A 22,508-nucleotide genomic window follows, 5' to 3' on the forward strand; every position below is an offset into this window, starting at 1 on the left:
TAATGATTAACATCATACACTTCACATAATATATCAGATATCTTAGTTTATAATCTTTATCTTCATTTCCTTCAAAAAATAATATGATTTTCAAACATTTAATATATATTATTTTTGATATACTGTAAGACTTTGTTTAGCACTTAGGATGTGTTCCTAGATGACAAGCTTTAAATGAAACAGAAGTCACATTAACACATAGAAAATAAGTAAATTTAGAAACCACGTTATATTGAATCAAACAAAGTTTTACTGTATAATATGTGAAATTCAATTGTTGGTTACACTAATAATTGAGTATGTTGTGGAAAGAGGCAATAACAATATGAATGGTTTTGTTTATTAAACGTAAGGTCACTGAACACTAATTAAATCAATAGTCTGTAAAGGGTAGTAAACATGAAACATAATAAATACATACTATTTTAATAGATCCTGAAAATTGTGGAAACATGTATTTCCATGGATAAACACAGCGTTTCTCAACCTATGGGTCGTGACCCAAAATTGGGTCGCGTCAAATTTTGAATGACACGCGAAATGACAGTTGTCACCGTATGTCAAACTTGTGAAAAACTGTTAGTAATTGCGTCGTAATCCAATTACAAACAAATTTGTTGGGATAAAACACTACTGAGTAACGCTGGATTAACGCATTGTTTTTAGAAAGACCAAGAAAAACCGAACTTACGAATGCACAATTTACCACACGATCTTGACATACACTACGTCCTTATAAACATAATTTATATAGAAATGAAACCCTGTAAAGAACAATAATAACAAACAGCAAATAAACAAATGTAATAATAATAATAATTATGAGGAGAAAACCGAGTGAGTTACTGTAATCATACAATTTATAGTGTCGTATGGATATCGGTCGATGCGAGTTTCGGATTTGTTCTATATTACATTCTTTTTTTTTCTTTTCATTTCATACATTTGCAACACCTAAGTTCAAATCCCTGTAGCGCTACACAAAACGAAATAAATAAAACAAAAACCAACAGAAATAGAAGAAAAATATAAGAAAATCCAAAAAATGTATTCATAAATATATGTAAACGAACAAAAAGTAAATAAATAATAATAATAAAGGGGGAGTACCAAAATACGAAGGATAATAAATCAAAAAATATTGATCGCATTTTTTTTTTGCCACCACGTGATAAACAATGCTCGATGCACATACACATCTTTTCGTTTCCATTAAACGTTGTCATCTATTGTTTTTTTTTTAAATTAAATTTCGTTTTAATAAATATTACTCAGTTCTCATCACGAAATCGATCAGTTTACCATCATGGCATACGTTTCGGACGCGACATAGAAAGAAAAAAGAAAGAAAATTGATGCAAAACAATAACGGAGAAAGTAAAAAGGGGGTTAAAACAATAAAATAATGGAAACAAAAGGGTTTGTAATGAGAGACGATTCGTTTACCGGCGTGATCGGAACTCAACAAGCCAATTATACACATAAACAACGTTGTCGGTTTTCGCTTTTTTTCTCTGTTTTGCCACTGTCACGTTTTAGTTATCTTCCTTTTTTCAGATGCGATTTCGACGCTCCTCCTGATTTGATCCACCACCAAATCACCAATCCAAACGGATTTCTTTTTTTTTGCTCATGATCAATCGATATCGTTGTCAATTCTCGTACTTTGAGACTTGAAGCCCACTTAATTATTTTTTTTTGCTATTTCCTGCAAATGTGTCTTGATGGGCAAGCCCAGCAAATTATGGAAAAGTTTCGCCACTCACACCTTTCGTGTACTTAAAACTAATCAACTTCTTCGAAAGAAAGGAGAGAACATAACAATACAAATAAAGTGTGTGAGAGAGAGAGAAAGATTAACATAAAAAAAGGAAACAGAACCAAATATATGTTATTATTATTATATATATAATATGAAGTTAAATCGTGTTTCGTAATCTTTGAGCATGCAAACCGCATTGTGTGTTTGTTCCCTACCAAAGCACGAAGGAGAAGGAACGTATAAATAAATAAGAGTATTGTGTATGTGAAAGAGAGAGAGAGAGAAGAGAGTGGTTAACAAAAGAAAACGAAGGACAAGAACCGCCTTTTTGGGATCTGAACCCAGGAAAAGAAATAAATAAATAATATTAGAGAGTTGTTATTGTGTATGTGTATATTAATTGGCATTTCAGTGCAGAGTCAACGATAGTCAATAGTAAATAGAGAAGAAGCTGGAAAATAATAACAAGAAATAAATCCAATAACCAAAGTGGATAAACGAAAATCATCTACAAAATAACTGGTGTTTAAATATATTACATCATCGCAACCTGACTCGACCGCAGAATCAAGTTGCTTCTGAAACTGCATGGTTTTTCTTTTGCTTGACTTAATTTTGCATATCTTTTATATTTTTTTATGGATAAAACCAACTCGTGCTAAGATATATTCATGTATCGTCTAAAGTCTACTAAGAGGAAATGCAATCGAGCACTGTCTATCTACGTTTAAAAAAAAACAAAATACAAATCATGCAAAAACCGTTTCCGTCTTGTGGAAACCAGGTTTTTTTTTGTTGTTGTTTCGGTTCTCGATCATATTGAATTTGTGACACCGAGTGAAGACATTTCTAGGATTTTTTTTAACTGTGTCATATTATTTTTATTTTGATAATTGGCGGTTCACAGATAAAAATAAAGAGAAATAAAGATAAAGTGAAATCAAAATGGAAGGGAAATAAAAATATTTTTAATTTTATTTTTTTTGTAAATTTTTGTACCAACGGCAAGTGGTGAGTAGTTAATAATGAAATAATAAATAAACGAGAGATGTAATTACGATAATAATTAAGTGTCATCAATTATGTAATATATAATATTTAACAATAGCCTACTAAAAAATTACGTCCTAAAGAAAATCGAAATTCTAGGACCACTCTAGTCAATAATAATAATAATAATAAATAAGTCTAAGACGAGATATATATAAATCTAGAATCTGCGCTACTGCGGGCCCACTGCAAGAGCTAGACAGAATAGATAAGATAGATAGAGTCTCTGTTTTATGTATATAATATATATCTTATAATTTACTCATTACTCTTATATTACTTTCAAAATAATATACGTATACATAGATGGATACTCGTGATATATAGTTGTAGTATTGTATCTATTTATACGTATATAATATAGTTAATAAATGTTCAACGAAAACAATAATAATAATAAGATAGTATATGTATATATATATTTATATTAATTAGGGAGGCTTTGGACCCTTACTTGGGATCCTGGACACCAGCTTCAACGGTCTCAACACCCGGAACGACCTCAACATCCGTAGATCAACGTCAACGTTTGCTTCGGCAAATATTGTCATCGACCTGATATGAATTTATACAACAACTCAGTATTTTCCTTGGCACTCGGCTCCCTTTCCATTATTTCATCACTAATCAAATTTAATTAATAATAAAAGAAATCATATACAACATCGCCGGAAACCGAGCAGCAAATCCTATCAATTACACATATAAACAACGGGATAGAAAAAAAACAATACAGATGAAAACGTGCTCTCTCTACGCTCGATTTTTTTTCTTATTTTTTGTTGATGGGACGAAATTTATGAATCTGGCAACGTCGCATCGAATCGCGCTAATGCAGTGTCCGTACGTGTATTTATTATATATAATATTCTTCCGAGCCCCGTTTACGTTTCACACAATGCTCCATGCCAATCGATACTCTATTATTAACCTCGATCAACTAAGAAGAACATTTCACAATACCTGCATTTTTTTTATTTATTTGTAAATGGAAAATAATCGATGTGCAACTCGGTGAACAGAGAGTTACGACGAACTAATCTAGATTTATTTAGTACTGCATAGTTGATAGTGCCGTGTAAACTACTTTATAAACTAACTGGATAATATACAAACCAGCAGAACCTTGGTTTGATTGAAATCATGTTTTGATTAAATTAGTTGAAATTTTCGCTTTAGTTTAGATAGTTTGGAAACTCCAAATGATATTGGTTATTTTACATATTGGTTGAAATAAATAAAAACAAAACCTGTAATATTACTTTATTTTGAAAATGAAATCAAATAAATTTGAAAAGAAGTACAGAAGGTGATCGGTTTACAATGGTGCACGTTATCTGAACATGTGCTTGTGTTTCCAAACATATTTTTTTCACGGTAGTGTTTGTATTTAGATTTATTCGCAGTCCGAATTGTTCATTAAGAAACAATCGGTTTACAAATGTAAAGTGTACGTTATCCAAACATTGTTTCTTTTGCAGAACTGTATGTTTTCAAATTTGTTGGCAATACAAATTGTTCGTTAAGCAATCATCGGTTTACAATATTGAAATGTACTGTAAAGAGTACGTTATCAGAACATATGCTTGTTATTCGAATACATATTTATTGTTTTTTGTCAGATTTGTTTGCAGTTCGAACTGTTTGTATTAAATTTATAAGACATTAATTAATATCAAATCATGGATTAGTTTGTTAACTACTTAATTTCAAGTGAACTTTAGCAATGTCTGTATCGAAAGCAAATATGTTGTTAATTTGATTAATTTAAATCAGTAAAGTTAACACTTGAAAAGTAATATAAACATAATTAGTGTAACTTTAAAACGAAAACTTTTGCAAATACTTAAAGTTAAAACAATTAAAATATATTGCCAAAATATATTTTATAATATTGATAGTTTAAAAAATATGTTAGTTACTTCACAATGTAAATTAATAGAAATACTTATAAATATACTTACAACTAAAGCAAATCACTACTAAATGTATAAGTAATTAATTTTATATCAACTCATTTCTTTACATTCATACAAATTCATTTAATAAATGACTTATAGAATTTCCCTATGTCAAGCGTGAAAATCGCGCATGCTATGAAAAAGTTATATATTGTTATTGCTTTTATAATAATTTTATAATCGCATAAATATTATCATATAGGAAACAATATGTATTTCGTTATCATTAATATATAATTTATAAGTTTATATGCAGATATTTCATAATTTTCTAGATTTATATATATATGGAAAATTACATTAACAAAATTTTTAATGGTTCTTTTTTTGTTTCTGTGTGAAGTTAAATTTGAAATATAAAAAATATTTTCATAAATTGTCACTTGAAATTTGTTGATGCTAATATTGTTGATTTCAAATATTAAATATATTTTTTCTTTCTTAAATTCCAAGAAATTCAATATAATCACAAAATTTCCAACATTAATTCTATACAAAATAAAATCGGAAGAACTTATTAATATTTGAACAAAATACTGAACAAAAAATGAAGAATTTTTATTTGATATATTGAAAAAACAGTTTATAAAAAGTTTGAAATACTATATTATTCTTCAGCAATTTATTCAAAATCTGTTGTAAATTTGATAATTTTAACAATAAAACATTACTTCCTATTATAAAATATTTCTTGTTATAATTCAAATATACTTTAAATTTTAGCAGTAAGCTGAATTGTTATCATATATGTACCAATATGTATTGTAAAGGTTTTCTTCAAAGTTCAAGGATGAGACGGTTCAATAGGCTGGCCATCGACCCTAAAATCCAACAACTCCAGTTTTGTGCTTCTCAAATTAATCATTTATAAACATTACCTAAGCAATCAAGAAACAAAGCTGAGCAACAAAATATCCTTGTTATTTTATAAACTGAAGAAAATTGTAGTGATAAATCCAGACCTAATTGCACTTTGACCCCGTTAACGTAACACACAAATTAATTATTAATACATTTTCCAACTGACTATATATATATTTTTTGTTCTTCCACAACCCACCTGGAAATAATTAATTTCCTGGAAGCAAATCAAGTATTATTATTTTTTCCTACATGATCGCCATGGTAAAACTGCTCCATTATTGATGCGTTAATCAATTTATAATAGTATACAGGGTGATTCACGGAGTCGCCACGCTCACGCAATATCTTGCAGCCTATTGATCCAATTTTAAATACCATCACAGTTTATGTGTGCTGCGAGAGCCTACACGACTTTGTCTCTGTATTATTTCAGAAAATACGCTGTGAAAAATACGAAATTCGTGTTTGTGTTTTTTTGTATGTACATCTTTTTTATTAACAGCAATACCTCGCATAGTCCTGGTAATTTATTTGAAACCGTACTAATTGAGGAAATAAATACATACAAAAAAATGTTATAAGGATATTTTTTTGAGAATTTTCTCAATTAAAATTTAGGTATGAAATATACTAAATTCGTATTTGTGATTTTTTTTATATGTATATCTTTTTTATTGACAGCAATACCTCGCATAGTCTGGATAATTTATTTGAAACCGTACTAATCGAGAAAAGAAATACATACAAACATAAAAATAAAGACATATTTTTGAAAATTTGCTCAACTAAAACTCAATTAGAGTATATCCGGACTCATCGAAACCGGACTATGCATATTATTTAGGTAACATATTATGTAATGTTTCATATACTGCAGTGCAGATTAATATTATAAACTATTGTTATGCGCTCGATAAAGTTCGTATTTTCTTCTTCACTAAATTGTTGTGAAAGATAATCTTTTTTTTTGTGTGTGTTAAGCTGCTGGATAGAATGGGTCGATAGGCGGCCGTAAGCCGATTACACGTTTTATTTATATGCGTTTAAAATCCTTTCTCGCTATGTTCAGAATAATCTGCGACCGTTTTGCTTTTCGTATTTCGACGCGGAATTATTATAACTGCACAATTTATTCGTTTTCGTTTACAATCAATGCATAATGTTGCTCTTAATTTCTATCGTTCCGTAATTGTATAATAAATGAACGAACAAGCGGTGTTTTATTGGAAATCAACGGGCATTTGCGATGTCGTGACAAAAAACACTTTCAGTCGAATGCCTCGATTAGTCCTGTTTTTTTGTTTGTTCTCGGATTGCCTGAGTAATAGTAAGTAAATGTATTTAATTACGTAAAATTACAACATAAATATTTGTACGTTTTTATTACTGAAATAATATTTCTTTATTTAACATTAACATGTAAAATTATTCAAATATTTGAAATTTATTTCTGTTTTTTTTTAATAATCTAACAAACATTTCATTTCTCTTGTTAATTCAAAGAGCAATTACATAATTTCCTACTATTGCTAAAAATAAACTTTTTTAGTGTACTTGTAAGAATAGGTTAAGAAATTGAAGTACTATTTAACAATTCGTTAATTTTGTATTCTTTTTTTGGGTTTAAGTTGTTAATTAATTGAATTTCATTATTTTTTGGTATTATTTAACATGAAATTGAATGGACATTTAGTTGTTGAGGGTCAATCAAATTAACTATTGTACTATTTTAGTGTACTTTCAAGAGTAGTTTAAGAGATTTAAATGTTATTTAATTTAAAATTAACGAATTGTTAATATTGCATTAATTTTTTTTTTGGGTTTGAGTTGTTAATTAATTGAATTTTATTTTATTTTTTATTATTTAACATGAAATTGAATGAATAGTTAGTTGTTAGGGCCCAATCAAATTAACGAATCGTTAGTTCATAGATTTTAGTGCAATATTTTATAATTTAATTTATAATGACAATCTGAGAGTGTTAATTAAATTAGAAACTTGCACCTCCTTTCTCTTGTTAATTCATGGAGAAATTACATAATTTTCTACAACTTTATTTAGTATACTATATACTATACTATTTAAGGTATGTTAACATGAAATTGAATGAATAGTTAGTTGTAAAGGATAATAAATTAACCAAGGGTTAGTTAACAGATTTTGGTGCAAATTTTATGTAATTAAATAATGACAAACTAAATTATTAAATTGGAACTTTTCATAATTATTCGAGAATTTACATTTTTATAACAATTCTTGATCACTTCAACCATAATTAGATGAGAAAAAAAATTATTTATTCAAATAAACTAATATTTTAGATTGTGGTTTATATTTATTTGTATTTTATTTGTGGAAGTAAATCTAAAATTTGTGAGAATAATAAAAATAATAAATAAATGGAAGAAAGGAAGGTAGAGAAAGAGTAGCGTTTAAATTTATTACGGAATGGATCATATATTCTCGCAAATAAAAAAAAAATAAGAAAGAGAAGAAGATTCCACGGACAGTATAATTCTTTTACGCTCCGCTTGTTATTCTTGCCCACTGTAATAAAATAATTTATCGCCTTGTATTTCGTGCTATTCATCAACTATGATATTCGGTATTAACAAGAAAATTGTATCTTTTTTTCTTATTCTACTACTTCAGTGATATTTCTTACATTCACATCAGCATTAATGTTATCTAACCATCGAGTTATATGTATTGAAAAAAATATAGAACATTTAATTGATTAATATATGTTTATGAGACAATGTAAATCAATTTTTTGCATTCAATTGCAATTAATTGCAATTAATTAATATAAACTATTATGGTAAATTCAATCAATAAATGATATAAAATCATATAAAAAATGGTGGATTCGCCGGGTTAGTAAATATTTTTACTCTTATACGTTTGTAAAAGTTTATTTGTTTATTTCAGTTTATATAAAAAGATATAAGTTAAAACATTTAATTTATATAATTATTGATTTTAGATTCTGGTAAAAATATTACTATTTTTTTTTATAAAAAAGCAAACTTTATTTGTCAGACACACTTTTTCAATTCGGTCTTGTTCAAATTAAGTAAAAGCAGTATAATTAAAATTTCTGGCCTATAGAATACGAAAATGTCAGTTTTTAGAACGTGTAATCAATCATTGTAAGGTACTTTTTCGTTTAACAAACATATTTCAGTTGATTTACTACTTTATAAAAGTATATATTCTTGAAACAATTAATGTAAATGCATTTTATTGCTTTGATATTATTGATCTTTAAAAATATGTGTATTTCATTTCAATAATGGTGATAATAGGATAGATCATTCTTTATTATCTTTAAAAAAATGGATTAAAAACATATATACTAATTTGCACAAAATAATCAAGATATAACAAACTGTAAATGTCTAAAATATGTATTAAAATTAAAGCACTTTAGCATTTTAATTTTAAGTATTCCTTTTAAAATTAAAATGCTAAAGTGCTTTAATTTTTTATATTGAAGTTTATTTTAACATTGAAAATGTTCGAAAAAAATCCTCTATTTTGTTATTTTTGAAGGTTTTTAATAAATATTTTAGATTATTTCAGATCAAATTATTATTTCTACAGATTTTCTCAATCATTCAGCTAACTTAAATTTGATAATTTAGTCTTGAAACAGGAAGAGGAATTCTATTCTCAAAGTTTTAACACGAAACATGTTTAATATTGTAATTTGTTACTTTTTTAACTTAAATTATGTGGGAAATCATACGCAAATCTTAAAATTTTCAATTTTTTCTAATAGTAATATTTTTTTCAATTGTGAAAGAAGAATAGTTACACAATTCTTTAATTTATTGTAATTATAAACTACGAGTATTTTTGAATTTTTGATTTGATTAAACATATTGTATTTTCGAACGTTAATATTATACAGATCTTAATTAAGTAAATAATTTGTACAAAGTAATTAAGAAATTACAAATTGTAAATGTCTAAAATATGTATGAAAAATGAAGAATTTTAGCACTTTAAAAGTTCTTGATTCCCAGACTGTTCTTAATTCCTCTATTTTGATGTTATTAAAGGTTTTTAATATATATTTTAGATTATTTCAGATCAAATTATTATTTCTACAAATATTGATAATCTTTCAGCTAATTTCAATTTAATAATTTAGTCTAAAAAAATATGAGAATTTTTAATTTTCACGAAGTTTTAAAATTATAAGTGTGCATTTTTGTAATTGGTTAATTTTTTTATCTTGAATTATTTGAGAAATTCATTCTTACGATTTTCTTATTTCTTACATTAATTGAGGGTTGTGTATGTTCTATTAAGTAAATGTTATTAATTATAAAACGAGAGTATTTTTGGAGTTGATTGATCCATGTAAACATACTTTTATTGAAATAGTTTTATTTTACTTTAACACTGTGATGTATTGTATGAAGTGGCTCCCATAGTGGCTACGTACATAATAATATTATTTCAATTGTACTAAGTTAACGCATTGAAGAGCAAACATAGAATGAAGTTCACGTTATGTTTTCTATATCGCAGAATACATAAGCGCTATACATATAATACATATAATATATAAATTTACATATATTTTTTATATAAAATTTTAACTTATAAAATTCCATACTTAATTTTATTTACTGAAATGCGCACATTTCTTCTCTATTACTAGGAACGATTATGTATATATTCGATATAATCATTAAGAACACCAAGAAAATTCATGATGCGAATATATTCGTCATAAGCGCTACGCAATACGAATATATACGACATAATCAGTTAAGAGGTTATTAATATATAAATTTGCATATATTTTTTATATAATTTTAACTTGTGATATTCCATACTTAATTCTATTTACTGAAATGCGCACATTTCTTTTCTATTACTAGGAACGATTATGTATATATGCGATATAATCATTAAGAACAAGAAGAAAATTCATGATGCGAATATATTCGTCATAAGCGCTACGCAAGACAAATATATACGACATAATAACTTAAGGGGTTATTAATATATAAATTTGCATATATTTTTTATATAAAATTTTAACTTGTCAAATTCCATACTTACTTATATTTACTGCGATCGACACATTTCATCTCAATTGATAGAAACGATTACGTATATTTTTGACATAATCATTAAAAACACATTTTCATGATGTAAATATATTCGTCATAAGCAATACACATGATGAATATATACGACATAATGTACGACGAACATATGCTGCATTTTTTGGTCTTTTATTATAAATTAGATTTGAACATATGGAAAACGTCGTTACGTCGTTGTTAGCACACGTGAATCAATTGCGTTTTTTAATATTTAGATTCTAGTAAAATTTGTGTGAAACGGAAACGTGTATATTTATTTTGTTTAATTGGGCATTTTTGTTCTTAATTTAATAAAATATAGATTTGATTGCATGGAACAAAACTAGAGTTTGTATTTAAGGTAAGTTATATTTATGTGAACAGCTGGAAACTTTTAAAGTAGTTCTAATTTTAGTTGCTAGATAGCGCATTTTGAAACAATAGTCAGGAGCGTTGTACTACAAATCGAGAACAACGTTGCCAGTCCATAGAATATCGAATGAATCAATATGGAATTAAATGATTTATATGCGCAATTGATAAATGGAGAACCAGAAAGTGCGAGCGAGAGAAGAGCAAGTCCATCAGACAAACAAATAAATCTGTATGTATATATATTTATGGAAACATTTTTATTTGAGCTTATATTATTAAACATCACCAATTGATGTTGCGCACCCGGCAGGCATTGCTGCAAGATTTACGGCACAATTTCCGTCCCACGATTACATACTCGCATAATAAATACGCTCGGAATACGCACGCATACGTCCATCTATACACACCCACCCACGTACACACAACCATTCATACATACGTACGTACGTATGGACGCACGCAAACCGAATCATCCACATACAAATAATCATCAACAACAACAACATTAACAAAAATCGAACAAATCGAAAACAAGAACGTAAAGAATTCCAACTGAAAATTAACGAAGTAACGAAATCGGAAAACGAACGAAAAAAATGTAAAGAAAACAAAAAATATATAACGAAACAAAAAAACAAGAAAGAATCACAAGAAAATCAAAGAGAGTTAATGTTACATGACATCAAAAGACACAACTTATATAAACCATCTTATTGCCTACACGTTTAATAAATCCCACTAGGTAATAGTCTCACTCACCCTGTTAGCACGACAAAGAAATCCATAATGTTCCAAATGTTCCTAAGGTATGATCCTCTATGTAAAACAAAACCTAACGCTAGTATCTTCAACGAAGCTTCAACACAGAATATTCCTAGAAAGTATGCCTCTGTTTTCTCCTAAAACACAGAAACAGACAAAAACAATGCGTTCATTAGTATTATTATTAACAATGGTAATAGGGAAATTATTGGTTCTGGTTCTGGTCATGAATGCGTGCAGCACTGCATTACAATACATCTGTTCGTTTTGGCGATTGCGGCCTCTCCGCAATCCGATACGAATTAGTCGCCTAATTGCGTCGCAAAATTCAATTATTCATAATTCGCAAACAAAAGTGGTCCCTCGGTAATTACGTAAACAATTCAGTATCGGACTCGCATATCCATATTGTTGCTTGAATGTTTCCTTTTTTTTTCATTTATTCGTTTCCACGAGAAAGGAACAAAACGTTGAAATCGTTACAATGGAAATTGCCGATGGTAATTGTATTTTCATTAATTTGTGTTTTTGTCCGAGCATCCAGCGACTTCCGTGCTTTACTGGTTCTGACTCGAACACAAAGTTGGTTTTAATTTGAACGCATTTCGTATTCATGGAATATGAATATAGATGCGTGTTGAGGTCCTTGCACACATATTTATAGTGGTTAAACAAACATGTAGGACACTTTAAATGTAGTTCTGAATATAGATTCTAGATGGCGCAATTTTAAATAATTGACAGATGCGATATTTAAAACAAAATGCACAGAACTTACATAATAATAACATTTTATAGTGAAGTGAAATAAAACAAAAATCCAATTTGGGTATTAATAATTAAACTTGGAACATTTTTTAAATAACAATTATATTGTTGTTGTTACTTATGTTAGAAAGTTTGTCATTTTCCATGTTGTTTGATCTCTCCAATTTCTTGTTATATTCTGTATAATATGTATAGATTTGCGGCTTTTGTATGCATGTGTACTACCAATTTTGTTTATTGTTAAGTGTAGATATGATTTCTCTAAATTTTGAAAGAAAATATTTGAAGCTATAAAATTTGTACAGTTATATTAATATAATTATGGTATTTTTAAGGTTGAAAACGTTCCGTCTGTAACCTGTTAAAATTATTTGGTTTACAAACTTTTTGTCTATGATTTTATTATATTTTTTTATACACACATGATCTTTTTATCTCTCTACAAAATCAAGTATCTTTCTCGATTAGTCCGGTTTTAAACATTGGCGGAATCGATTTCCTGCAATGTGCGAGGTATTCATGTACATGTTCCATTAATGAATAATGCAACATATTAAATATCAGCGGTCGTCCACCTTTTTGACCTTACGGATCACTGAACTGTGAATTTTGATTAAAATGCATTAGTCGAAAAAAGTGAAATCAGAAAATAATAAAAACAAAAATTGCAATATATAACTACTCTGCGGACCAAAAAAAAAATCGGTTGTCGACCGCTGGTAGAGATGATTCAATTCGTATATAAAAATTAATGACAAAATTTAGAATAGGATTTTGTTTATGTTTCTCAAAAAAAATCCTACTGATTTTGCTTTATCCGAATCCATTTATTTTCTCTCGTAATTTACAGTTAAAATTCTCATTTTTCTATGTCGAAACTCGTACTATATTCTACGTATTCAAAGTTTTAATACAAACACAGCTGTTGCATGTTTTTTTTTGTTATGTTGGTATTTCGGTAGAAACCAGTTATTACATAACTAACTCTGCACTCTGCGGAATACTTGAAATAATCCGGCGGGCGTTATATGAAATATCTAGAACAAAAGATATTGAAATCGACGCTTTCTATAACTTTTGAAATGCGTCCTAAATAGACGAATTGTCTTCGGGGCCCCATTATTCCGAAGCTCGCAACCACTAAATATTCTCGCTCTGAATAGGATATCACTTTTTCATTTCGTCCTTCCTCTCTCTTTCACGAATATTTCCCCGTTCGGAATTGTTATATAACGCCGGCCGTGACTCGTCTTCGTCTTCGTCATCTCGATTCGATTGAAACATAAGGATGAACAATTGATAGAAGAAATTGTGATGCATATTTTTACTTTTGTTATCCTGGCAATTACTATGGATACATGATTATTGTTACATAATCTACAAATTTCCAAAAGAAGTATTACCTAACCTAAAATGTCTGATGATAATTTAAAATATATATTCTAACCTCTAAATTTCAAAACGAAATACTCTCCGATTGAGTAAGTACCTTTGTCTCAGGTAGCTTGGCGATTGACGGTACTGACATCTTTAAGAATATTAGTACTAGAACTACTAATGATGATCTGACATATAAATCAAAATGAATTACTATAAGTATTATTATTACCTAACCTTAAATTTTTTTGGAGGATTTCCTATGAGCACTCGCCGATTAGTTTAATACTTATGTTAATTAATGATACTAGAACCTTTACACTATAGGTACACGCCGAATAATTCTTCTTGTTACTTAAACTTCAAATCTTCAAGAAAAGTAACCGTCGAACGATTATTCTTATTACCTAACCTTAAAATATGTCTTAATCTTCAAATTTCCAAAATGATTACTATAGGTATACGCCGAATAATTATTCTTGTTACATAACCTTCAAATCTATAAAACGCGTACATGCCAAACGATTAATCGTATTACTTAAACACTGGTTAATAACTGATCAAAATCTAACATCATCAACAAATATTAATATAGAATTCTACAATTCGTGTTTGCATGAAAGTTTCAACACTGAAAACTTAATATTCCTGCAATTATACACATATTATTTTTATGATAATAGTAATAATAATATTTATTAGTTACAATGCAACCAAAGGGCTATCGACTTAAGTCTTTCAGCCTATTTTTATATTTTTCGATTTACTCGGTTTTCGACTTACACAAAAATTTTGGAACGAATTAACTGTCAAAGACTTACACATTGCATTTATATTACTTTTTTAAGCTACTTTTTGAAACTGAAACCACATAAAGCGTAAATAGCATAGATATTAATGCAAAAATAAACAAACTATGTACGAACTGATATAGTTATTTCAATTGCAGATGGATTCCTGGCGTTTGCCGATCGGTTGCATTTGATGTGGATTTAAATTGGACGGAATCAAATTACCAGTTTAATTCAATAACAGGGTGGACCAGGGCGGGCACTTTGTACTTGTTATTGGAGCCAGCCAATCGATTCTCAAAATCATCCAGGTGTACGTTTACCTTACGCAACGCTACCTATCATTCGCGGTTTCCTTTCATTTTCATTTCCTTCCGGATGTAAAAATCAACTTTTATTACAGTTCAATGTAATAAAACCGCGTGGTTTTTTTCCTCTTTATTGAGCTGCCCGCGCCCGACGTTTTCCGCCATCCCGCAAATCCCACGGTCTAGCCTATTTCTGGTGTCTCGTATGTTTACCAACTCGAACTGAACAGCGAAACGTGCACAATTATGGAACTTGTCTCGTAACGTTTTAATTGCGCTTCAATAGCGGAGAGTGTATTTGCATGCTAATCTTACACATTTCATTCGCAGCGTGGGATAAAGTTGTAAAATCCGCAATGGAACTGTCTATAAACTTTCTTTCTTCATGCCATTAGTAATATTAACTCTTTGAATAATAACGTGATTTTGTCAACACTTTTTTCAACTGAATATTATATTTTCAGTATATCTGTATTACAATACTAATGCAAATTGCAAAATATTATTATTCCTTATTTAATTATTGTAACAAGAAATATATATGAATACATAATATAATGCGATTATGCTTTCACCAATATCCCTGTTTGAAACCGGACTAACCGAGCAACTAATACATATATATATAAAACAAAATTGACTGTACAAAAGATAAGAACAATAATTTCTGTATAAAAACCAATTTTGTGTACTTTTTTAGAACATATTTTTATTTTGTTCAATTAAAATTTTTAAACTGTACTATAGTTAATCCGGAATGATCGAAGCCGCAGTGAATTGCTGTGTATAGAAGACATCTTTTGTTAGAAAACCGAAACCATTTTTCGTATAATAATTCATGTAATGTTTATACAATTTTACCGTTTTATTATTTGGTTGTGATAAAACATTTACATATTCTTGAAGAAAGTGAAAACTTCAATGTCTTATACAAAAATCGTCTATATTATTTCTCATATAAATTGTTTGATATATTTTAACTTAATTTCTTTATATTAAGCTAATTAAATAACATTTCTAATAATTTATTTAAATGACTAAAAGTTGTACTAAGAATATATAAATACATTTATATTATTATTAATCACATAAAACATGTTGGTTATTGAATACTGGTAAATTGCATCTTATACTTAAATATTTATTTATTCAATTTGTATTCTCTAATTTAGGATCAAAGGGTTAAAAAGAATGAAAAATTCAATTGATTTATTATCAATAATTATAGGAAATATAAATAAAATTTATTGCAACTAATTGAAAGCTGTGTTTTAATGAATATATATTTTATAAATATGCTGCAAACAATTACGGTCATTTCAGGTTTATGGACAATCGTAAAATCTCTATAAAAGCCAAACCGATTTTCATTGTGACAACAGTAAATACATTATCCAAATAAAGCTGAAATATATTAATGTACAGTATTTCTAGTATTCTTAAAAAAAATATTAGAAAATTAAGTTATGCTTATTATAAATTTACTTAAATATACTCTTTTATTTTCAATTTAAGTTTGTAAAATAATAGAAATAATATATTTGAAATGAATATTAAATATCTACACTTAAAATAGGGATTTTGAAAACCGTTTTTTAGAGGAAATTTAAGTAATTCGAAAACCGTTTTTTTTCCAATTAAAAAACGGTTTTTGAGCCTAGGCTTAATTAATTATTTTAATTATTTGATTAAAAACATAAAAATGTTAACACAAAATCGTCTCTGTTACGTGAATTGAAAAAAAAATAAAGTTGTAAGGTTTTAGTGTAGTAAGGTTTTTAGTTAATTTACAAAATCCACAGAACGTTTAGACAAACACGTCTAGCTTATTTCTTTCATAACCTTCAGTAAGTTTTTGGACAAATATTATCAAGATGGTATCCAATTTATTAAATAGAAGATGACTGCTATGATGAAAAAGCGGCGAAGAAGAAAAACAAATCATAGATTGCTTTAAAAAGATCAAATCATAAATATCTTCAAAAACATGAAGATTTGAATTTACAGGTTATAAAGAGAAGAATGAATAATTTGGTTCATTATTCAAAGCTCTTAAGACGTTTTCTAGATAGTCAGTATTTTTTCTATTTCGGTAAATAAATTGTAAAATCTCCTTTTTTTATTTTTCTGCAAATTTGATAAGCGGTTTAAACCGGTTTTATATACAAATTAAGATGCCAAAACCGTTTTTTTTAAGTTGGTTTTTGTATAAACTCTAATTTAAAATGAGTCATTTATATTTTTTATTGGACAAAAGGTCATTTTTGACCCCTGAATAATCAAATTGTGTGGATTTTAAATTTATAGTATGATATAAAACGTTGAAACTATGATTTAATTTTAAGAACATTCGACAATTACTCAGAAAGTATTTAATAGTAATAGAGTTGAAAACTAATTAAAAAAAAATCATTTTATATGCAATTTCGTTATAATCATTCTATAGATTGATTATAATTTTCACTATTAATGATTTCATCTATATAATGAAATATATACCTATTAAGTAAGTTAATTAATTTTCGAAGCACTTGTAATTAAAAAAATATAAATTGAATTGTGTTTAATATGCTAATTTGAAGTGTCGGGTAATACGTCCTTCCATAAAATTTATATAAGAATATATATAGAAATAATAATTATTAAATTTAATAATTTGCTAATTAATGTTACATTTTTTTAGTTTAATGTATTTTTATATTAAACCAATGTAAGTTTTTCTTTCATAATGATAGAAATTAAGTAATTAAGTTACAACTGATTAATTTAATTTTCTCTTTACTACATTTAATAAATATAATTTCAGAATCATTCAAATAATAAATTTCTGAATTCAAAAATTGACCTGTTGCTTAAATAATTTTATATTCTACGTAGATTTTTTTTTAAATATTTTTTTTGTAAATCAAATTAATGTTATTATAATTACACAATGTTTCGTTTTATTTTGTTTTGCGAATATGTTTGGCGTATTTTGCGACGCAATGCGACCATTTATTTCGTTTAGTGTCATTAGTTATTAGGAGACTTGCATTAAAGAGGCAATTAGGATTTCCAAGCAAAATTCCCATTAACAGTACAGTGTTGTAACGTGAAGTGCCATCTCTGAAATGTTTTAGAGGAGACAACAAAAAAATACAAAAAAAAAATAAAAAAAGTATACTTACTAATTGTTGTGCTAGCATAGTCTTATCATGATTGGGCAGGTGCTCTTCCAGCGCCAGCACCACACAGTTTGCTATGATTGTCAAAAGCACGGCATACTCAAACGGAGTGAAGACGGGCGTTAAGGAAATATCAGTATTAAATATACCTGTATAGAAAAATTGGAAAAAGAAAGCAGACACAGAAACAGAAATATTGACCAAAAGGAAACTAGAAATAAAAGGATGAAAGACGATTACTTTTTGCATTTATAAATGCTTTTGTTGGGTTAACAGTGATAAAAATGGAAGTTTTTCTGAAGAAATATGAGGTTTATAAATGGAATGCTAATTTAAAGAGTGAACGATTAATAGATTTTTTATTATGTCCAAGTTTTACTGAAATTATATAGTTTGTCAAAATACAATTCATATAGAAGTTGTTTGAAGAAATCACAAAGATAAACATTTATAATAATATAAATATTGGAATTTACTTTCAGTCTGCTGGATCAATATTATCATTAAGATCAATACTAGTCACATACATGAAATACTATGGATTTATTTATTTAATTGTGATATAATAAATCTTGCAAGTAAATCTTGTATGAAAATCTAAAAATGTATACTACACTAGCAGCTTGCTGTAGTAAATCGTAAATCAAGATCCCTTAGACATATAATATATTATAAAAACAATAGGTTAATTAATAATTTTATTGGTTTTGCACACAAAATTTAAAGCATTTATAATTATGTTGTTGTGCTTCTCTTTAATCTGTTTATTGATATAATTATTTTCTATTTAGTCAACACTACAATGTTGGCATTTATTTTAACATTTTACGATTTCTCGGGTAATTTTTCGTTTCCCGGAAACAAGAAATGGGTCAACTACTATCTTCATCTATTTCTTCATAAATCCTTCTATTTTTACCATCACTTAATGACAAAGAAATGCTTAATTACTTCTAATAATCAAATACGTAACTGAATCGCTTATGGATTGCAAAGTGTTGAGAAACAACATATAGTATAACACAACTTGGAAGGGCAATGTATGGTATATATTCAGTTTTAGGAGACACGATTTCTATGCGACCCATAGAAATCGCATATTGAAAGTAAATCGGCCCTGAAAGTGACACAAACCGAGCAAAAGCCTCGGATTGACATTATCGGGTGGCTGCGCCGGGCGCATCCGGGCTACGGGGGCGATTTCCCCCCTCGTCGCATTGCCATATTCGGTGGGGGCGGCTGAATACGTCGTCGTCTCGCACGCATTCATCCACAATACAGTACCGACAGCCGCCGTCGCGCGTCATGCTTGCGTCAAAAACGCCGCCACCCGCAATATATCAAGTCCTCATTTACTTTCGCCTCCTCTTCGCAGAAAACAGCTTTTTTAATTATTCAACCATGGTTTATCTTTTTTTTATGTCCTTCTTTCATTTCGCCGAAGAAGTCACAAAGACTCTTCTTTTTATGATCGTCACGTTTGTGGAACAATTGAACCGAACAACACCGGTTATTGACGTTAGCTATCTGCACAAGTATATATATTACATATATATATATATGAGTGTATGTGGAACGAGATAGAAAATGCACTTGACAAATTGAAGTGGAACGCGGAATCTAGATTCTTCCACTAGATTAAAATATGTTTGACAATCCTATTTACGAGTTACATAAATCTACCATGTATGTAGATAACAATAACAATTTATTATAAAATATGTATATTTTTAAATGTTATCAATTTTTTTTGTGATCATATATTTAACTTTATTTTATAAATGATGTAATTTTTAGCAAAAAAAAACTTTTAATAATTAAAAAAAAACTTGAATTTCTTATAAAAATGAATTAAGATAATTTGTTAACGATATGTTAACTATGTTAAATTTTAATTATTTTTATATAATTTGCAGTATTAATTAAATATATGTAAACATTCAACATACTTTTATAATGTTTCCATTTTTTCCAATGATGAAATTATAAATCTACGAGTTCTTTGATTAATTGAATTATTTGTAAAATTAACACATGCAACAACATATACATTCAAAAACGTTGGTTAATTTTTTTAGAATTAAAATTTTACTCATTTACTTTTAATTTAATTTGAATACATTTCATATATCATAACATATATCGAACTTAAACCTAATTCTGTTTGTGTCGTTCAGGGTCATATGAAAAAATAACAAATTATACTAATGTACTCGGTACATTTATAATATCCATAATTTTGCAAAAGATACTAAAAATTATAGATAATTTAGATACTATTTTTATTAATATCAAATGTACTGATTTATATAAAAATAGGAAGGAACTAATTTATTAGATTTATATATTTTTCATAACTTTATTTGAATTAATTTATTCTCCTTAAATTTCAAATATTTCTAAACTAAATGTCTTAAGAATAATTCTACTAGAATGCGTAGGAATTTCAATTTGATAATTTTATATAATAAAAATGGTGTCTACTTTTCAGATGTCTTGGAATATTTTCTGTTTGATATAAACATTTCAATTTCATTGTAAAATTAGTTTCGCATAGTGTTGATGACTATATACTATGAATTCTGAGGAATATTTCCTGAACATACTACAACTTGAATTTATTATTATATTGTTATTAATACTTTTGTAAAATGAAAGTTAAATTGAAAATACACATAATTAATTATGAATATGATAACTCATATCAGTGTTGATGACAATTAGCTAATTTTTGTCTTTAAGTTAAAAAAATAAAGTTAAATGGGAAAAAGTATACAAAACATAACTATCTTTGTATTTTGTGTCTCATAGTATTGATGCCTATGAATACTTCCAATGCATGCATTTTCTATTTTTAAATCGAATGTTGCCTCAATCGATTGCCAATAGATGATTTCGTGAAGAGAATTTCGCGATTGCATCAAACGGCAGGTTGCGGGACAGGATGTGGTCAATAATTCATACTTATGTGTTTCCGCCGCCGCCGCTGCTGAAGAGTTATATATTTCTATGTATACTTATATGTATATATATGTGTAGTAAAAAAGGATATGGCCACTGGATGATGATGCGCGTGGTTCTACGGATGAAGTTGTCTTTGGAGAACAGGAAGAGCGAGCTGGGCCCCTGCCCGCTCGCTTCCCTAGCGCCCCCCATTCTATCAGCTGCGCCCGCCCCCGCCTGCTGCTGCACCGCCTGAGCCGCCGCCTCCTGTGCTGCGGCCAACCTGCAAATAAAAAAAACAAAACAAGAATAAACGTTAAAGTCTAGGTAATAACAACAATAATGGTGATAGGTATTCTGGTGGTTGGAAGGCGCGAGACGAGTGGAGGTAGATGGGTCTCAAATATTGAGGACGGTAATTACTTTGAGTACTGCAACGACTCCATTTCATCAATCGGGACGAAATTGCGAGCTGAATTATTAAAAACATTGGAGCCACTTCCAACCTGGAGCCTCCTTTCGCATCCGGTCATACAACACTCAATATTATTAACTTTACATGTTACGTGTTGCCCATTTACTACACAACTTCAGGTGAAATCTCGATGGAACTACACCTGTAATGCATCACTTCTTTTATCCAATTCTATTATTTAAATACGATTTATTGTTGTATTTATATATAAATGCAGCAATACCTCGCATAGTCCGGGTAATCACTTCCGCCAAGACTATCACAAACCGGACTAATTGAGGAACTAAATACTGTATGTATGAAAGAAAGAAGGACATTTATTTATAAAAAAAAGGTTTGTTATTAATGTTTAAAAAATTATTTATATTTTGCTTAATTAAAATTTTATTTGCAAACCGGACTACCTAACTTTCATTTGTATAAAATGAAGTAAAGAATAACAAAGTTTACTATTTGATATAGACCTAAAAAAATACATAATTTCATATAATAATCAATTATTATGTTAAAAAATATCCATAATTGTAAATAAAGTAAAATTTATGGTATTCATAAAAATTTTGCAACGATATTTATATACAAATACCGAGTTTTAGAAAAGCAATACATGAAAATAAGTTGAGGTGTGACTACGGAAAATCGTAATTTTGTTTGAAACCCTATGTTTTTTATATGTTCGGGAACCGAGTTAATCGAGAAGTAATAATCTATTGTATTTTATATTACTTTTAGTTATTATTTTAACAATTTTGCGAGTTTCATAAGAATATATAAAGGTAGTATTACTATAGCATTA

The 22,508-nt window shown here is 28.3% G+C and overlaps 1 protein-coding gene across 20 annotated transcripts in view; it reads right to left on the reverse strand.

Annotated features, from left to right (window-relative positions):
* Positions 1-21,520, reverse strand: part of LOC108565398 (voltage-dependent calcium channel type A subunit alpha-1) — a 57,285-nt gene extending 35,765 nt beyond the window's left edge. For 18 of the 20 annotated variants that reach the window (XM_017924888.1, XM_017924977.1, XM_017924924.1 and 15 more), the window contains exons 1-3: positions 21,347-21,520; positions 18,298-18,403; positions 11,884-12,023 (exon numbers count right to left, since the gene is read on the reverse strand). In XM_017924888.1, coding sequence (XP_017780377.1) covers positions 11,884-12,023; positions 18,298-18,403; positions 21,347-21,450 — 350 coding nt within the window. In that variant the 5' untranslated portion in view covers positions 21,451-21,520. Of the gene's footprint in view, positions 1-3,266; positions 3,368-11,883; positions 12,024-18,297; positions 18,404-21,346 lie in introns of all 20 variants that reach the window. The other 2 variants (XM_017924984.1, XM_017924837.1) reach the window with 1 other exon arrangement.
* Between the last annotated feature and the right edge of the window lie 988 nt (positions 21,521-22,508).

The sequence above is a fragment of the Nicrophorus vespilloides genome, unplaced genomic scaffold, assembly GCF_001412225.1.
Source record: "Nicrophorus vespilloides isolate i.1.1-1 unplaced genomic scaffold, Nicve_v1.0, whole genome shotgun sequence".
Classification (NCBI taxonomy): domain Eukaryota; kingdom Metazoa; phylum Arthropoda; class Insecta; order Coleoptera; family Silphidae; genus Nicrophorus; species Nicrophorus vespilloides.